The 5,226-nt window shown below is 34.7% G+C and overlaps 1 protein-coding gene across 2 annotated transcripts in view; it reads right to left on the bottom strand.

The window, feature by feature from the left end:
- The window catches only part of LOC106459290, a 93,691-nt gene extending 89,393 nt beyond the window's left edge, over positions 1-4,298 (bottom strand). The window contains exon 1 of one of the 2 annotated variants that reach the window (XM_022385748.1): positions 4,098-4,298. In XM_022385748.1, the coding sequence (XP_022241456.1) occupies positions 4,098-4,134 (37 nt within the window). In that variant the 5' untranslated portion in view covers positions 4,135-4,298. The remainder of the gene's footprint in view (positions 1-4,097) is intronic. The other variant, XM_013918901.2, reaches the window with a different exon arrangement.
- Between the last annotated feature and the right edge of the window lie 928 nt (positions 4,299-5,226).

The raw sequence follows: 5,226 nt of genomic DNA, 5'->3' as shown, positions 1-5,226 counted from the left end.
AAAATGTTCATTGTGGTAAACGAAATAATAATTTCATCTAAGTAAGAGTTTTTCTTCCAGATTTCTAAAAAAATTCCTTACGTGATAAAAAAGAAAATAATATTATTTTCGAACTCTGCGTAGATGAATTATGGAATATGGGTTAGTAGAACCAAAACAACTTTTATGAAGTTTAAATTCGCAGGCTTGTGTAATTAATTAGCATCCCTTACTTATATTTGAGCTGACTTGTGAAATTTTAATATGTATACATTGTTTTTCTCAACAGTATCAGCCAGGTTCGGCTTATAATGTGTTGTAATCTACAGGCTGCAGCACCTAAGGATCAACTGAGATCGGTTCGTTTGTTTTCCATATCCACGATACTTAAGACTTCAGTAGTATCATAATCATAACTTGTACATATTAAACTTTTAACTTGTTTTGTTTCACTAATTTCGTGTCTTTTGAATAAGTAAAAATGCACGTTAATTACTGTTGCTCTATAAAACAAGTTCCTTCTTCAAGTTTTATAATGATATATAATATACGTATATGTTGTTGTTTTTTGGTTTTGATGGGTTTGCTTTTATATGTTGCCTTGAAGAGAAAAAAAAACTACAGTTAATCATGATATTATCGTAGACTTAGTACAGAAAAACAGGAAAAAAACATTTACGATTTGCAAAGGAACAAAAACTTGTCCCAGTCGTTAGAAAGTAATTTTCCTTGTGGTAAAACTAGTTACCTCTCACCAGTTCCAGGAACTAAGAGAAGAAAAACGAAACTTTTTTAAAGCTAATGTATGTTACACCGTCATACGAATAAGATAATTTATGCTTTAAGTTTTACAATTTTAAATGACACGGCAATGTAAAAGACATTCATATGAGAAAACCTTTTGTACATAGTATTTGTCAATTCAGTAGAAATATATATATATATATCAGTTCAGAATGTTTAGCGTTTCTTTATTTTAAATATAGATAAATAAGAAATATACGATAAAAATAATTTATAACCAATTTTCAAATTATTTTAATGGGGGAATAAATAGTTTATGTAACAAATATCCAGTGTATTCAAACTAAAAGCAATGTAGCACAGGCGTCAGAGCAAGGGGTGCAAGGCCCTCAACTTCAATGCAGAGAGCCAACACCCACTTCGACCCACTATACGTTTCGATAGATTAACAATTTCTCCAACTTGAATCGAGTTTTTGGTCCAAATTAATGACTCGCCATGAACACATAAAGATTTTAAAATGAATTTGGAAGCTAAAGACAAAGAGTAGGAAAGATAAAATTAAGAGAACACAAATATAAGTTCATATAAGTTGGTCATTACACTTCTTATTTTCACATCACTACAGTTTGAGCTTTTTTTACCTGATTTTCATCGTATCTTGGACTGCACTTCATAAAAACAGGCCTATATTGTCACTCTAATTGTAAAAAAATTGGGGGGGGGGGCTTTTCCCAAGGTCCCTATACCTTCCGACTGGCAGGCCCACTTTTGATAACATTGATTTACTCTCGACTTTTGCATTCTCTCTGTAGCTTTTGCTTACTACGACTATCCTTGGATATCATGATCGGACGTTGTTTTAAGTAAAAACAGGGACGATAATATTTTCAATTAAGGATTTTAAAATTTTGAATACGAAAAATCTACATATTATCCGTAATTTCGTACGTACTTATATATCCAAGCAGACAAGGTGTGTTCTCAAAAGTGTTCTGTTTCAAAAGTAAATAAAACCAAAATTAAGAGTGGCAAATACCTTTATTTCTTGTTTTTGAACTTCATATATCATGCTATGTTGTAGCCAACAGAGTGCATAATTATTCTCGTGATTCAGGGCATGCGCACGTTTTAATGATGCCACAACAATACAAATTGCAACATTAAGCGTCCCTTATGTGACATCATTTTAGTGTCTACTAACTGACTAACAGACAACACACTACTGTATAGTGGTGTGAGGTGACCCCTCAGGAAAATTAAGTATAGAATATAAACAAAAAACAGGACTACAACACGCTACTTATGCATCAAGCTGTACAGCGAAGTTAAAATCTTAAAAATATAAAACGATTGGAGAAAGATGTCGATGAGAACAAGAGGGGGAGAGAATAATGAGTCAATTTTTATGCTTTTAAAAATCTAGCAATTCTAGAAAGGGTGAATTAGAAAATATTTATGATTATTTAGGAGAATCAAATGTAAGTATGGGATGAGACAACTCGAGATCAGTAGAATAACTTCAAAACCAAGAACGAAATAGTACACATAACATTTCGACTCGGCATTATTAAGTGCTATGTGCCATTTAAAATTGTACAGTAAATGTTATTAATCAAACCTATAAGTTGTTGAAATCGTGCAAGTCTTAACAGTATGATAGATAACTGACCTGTCTCTTTAGGTAAGCAGTGGACCACGTCTACGGTCATTAACTGCATTAATGTAGTTAATTAACTCTTGAAATTTGTACAGGTTACAATTTTATTTACTGCATACCAAGAACAGTAGGTAACCGTTGACAACCACTCCCATAAACGTTAATCTAGTCAAACTCTACCTCAAGCACGAGCTATACGTGTGGAATAAATAGTGTAGTAGTGAAATACAGGTGGCAGGCTGATCAGGTGGTTGGTTCACGGCTTCAGTTTCTGATGGCTGCAATGTTTATGCTCGCTAGACCAAGTTGGGAAGACTGGTCTAAACGAATAATTGCCCCCCCCCCCTCATAAGCTTGTGTGCTTATAAAGCTGTAAATCGGTTTTCGATCCCTGCGGTGGATAGACCGCAGATAGACCATTGTGTAGTTTTGCGCTTAAATACAAGCAAAATGAATAATTATCTTTTTTGCAAAACACGAAGAAATGAGTTCTAATACCTCATACAACAACACCTTGCATCGTGCAATGTTGAGAAATATTTTACTATTATATATTGTGGAATTAGAACCTAAACGGAGTATTATTGGTATCCGAATTATGTTCCAGCCACGCACGTGAAGATAATTCAAATCTAGCGTCCTACAGGTGACTTATCAGTGGCACTATCCTAAAGCATGTAGAGATATTATCGGATCAATTTAGAATTTTTTCCGTCATTTTAGTGCGCGGTTTATTCGTTCAAATGGGCCTCCTGTATCTTCTCCTCGAAAGAAAAAAGACGAGATACAGAATCAGTGTATCAAGGAGATTCTAGAAATATATCTATAGCCTCTGCTGTGAAATGTGTTCGACTTTGGAGATACCAGCGACCTCCAGGGACCGAGTGAGGCGTGTTATCTTCACCCCCCTCCTTGCAAACACACGGTGTATCCCGCCACATACATGGTCGCTACTGGTGACCTCGACTGCTTCGCACACACCACGTAGAACTGTGGAAAACAATAAAACTAAAACTGATACTTACGGCTTTTATATTCAATCAAAGATCTATGTATCGGGAAGTATCAAATATCCAAAGTTTTGTGTTCCATAAGTATAAAAACAAAGGCTGAGAAAGAGTTATACAAAATTTAGAACTAAAAATATCGGTGTGACATACGTACAAATCAAATATATATGTAAATACACACCGAAATACATGCATGTGTAGCTTCATATATATACAAAAGGGGTTTAATATTTAGTAATACTATTTCGAGTTTCAGCTGTCTGCCAATGAGGTAAGATTGTCTAAAAACCTGATTAAAAGTGGTACAACATGGTTACTGATTTTCAGGTTTCTATCATACCATAAAAAAAAAGCAAGTTATCTCTCCGAACGTGCATATACAACGTCAATCGCCACGAGCGAGTTCGTTTACCTAAAAATAAAATATTTCCATGCATCAAAATCACCATTATTTCCACTGCAAATCTAGCATTTTAAAGTGCTTAAGAAAACCCGCTGAAATTTTATAGGTGTCCACAACTATTTTGTAACAGTACGGATGTAATAGTTATTTGTATGTAAGCATTCACGGAACTAAACTTCGCGGCTAAGCGGTCAATTCAAATATAACAACCTGCCCCTTAACAACACACGTTACACGCTCGCACCAGGAAACACCACACGAAGAAACACGCGACGTACAAGAATGTTAAATTGTTACTTACTTATTGATAATAATCCTAATACCACCAGAAAGGCCATTGCTGTAGCGTGATTGTAATGAACACACACCAATGTAAGTTTCTAAAGTCTCACGTGTACCTAGTCTTGGTTGGATGTGGTAAGTTCTTGGATCGGGACACACTCGATCAGTGGATTGTGTAGAAGCTGCTCTAAACTACGTAGCAAGTTACTAACTGCACTTGTGGGAAGAGGTGGATGACGTCACGGAACTAGCACGATCAGCGTATATAATTGGCTCTTGGAGTTTTACAATTAAACGAGTTTACTAATACGCTTGTTGCTGAAGTGTCATTTCAAATTGATACCGTTGAAGTCAATAAGACAAGATATTCTTATTAAATTACAAAATGGATGACTACTTATAATTAACTTCGACAACATATAATCTGCATTAAATCAAAGTTATGGGGGCTTTAAGATATTTACTTGTGTGAAGCTGCTCGTTCATTGCAACCATTGAAACTCGAAATTTTAAGCAAACTTTGGTTCCGATGTCTATTATTCGTGTTCTTTAACTGGGTCTTCAGACTTGTGAATCGAGTTTTTTGGTCAGTAACTGGCGCCAGTGTGAAGTTGTATCACAGAGAAAGAAAACCATAAATTAGATGTACTATGCTATTTAACCCGTCTATAAGCTATCAGGATATTAACTAAAACATGACCGGACGAATGCCATTTTCTGTTTGGTTCACTGTCCTTTAAGCCACAAAAACTTCAACGGCAGCACACATATCGTGTCTCGTTTCGTATACAAAAGTGTTTCGTGGAATTCACGCTAGGTGTAATTAAAAAACAAAAACTATGTCATATAAAAATAGCAAGAAAGTTTGATATAAGAAAGCTAATTAATTCATTTAAAGTAGCGACAGGTAATGAGATAATAATTTTCTAATATTTGTTTTTGAGTTCAGCTCTGGTGTTTCGGTTACTGATGTTGAAGTTTTAACCAGTACGAAAAAATTATATAATTTTCTAAGCTTAGTTACTATAAAGAGGTAACACTAGAGTTTGATTTAGTATAGTATACTGTTACGTCTCCGTTTGTTATTTAATTTTCCGTAACTTTGTTCCGACGTAAATTTTAGCGACACAAGTCCTTACTTAAATAAA

The sequence above is a fragment of the Limulus polyphemus genome, unplaced genomic scaffold (genome assembly GCF_000517525.1).
Source record: "Limulus polyphemus unplaced genomic scaffold, Limulus_polyphemus-2.1.2 Scaffold588, whole genome shotgun sequence".
Lineage (NCBI taxonomy): Eukaryota > Metazoa > Arthropoda > Merostomata > Xiphosura > Limulidae > Limulus > Limulus polyphemus.
Note: the sequence above shows the minus strand (reverse complement) of the source record. Positions and strands in the feature narration are given on the sequence as shown.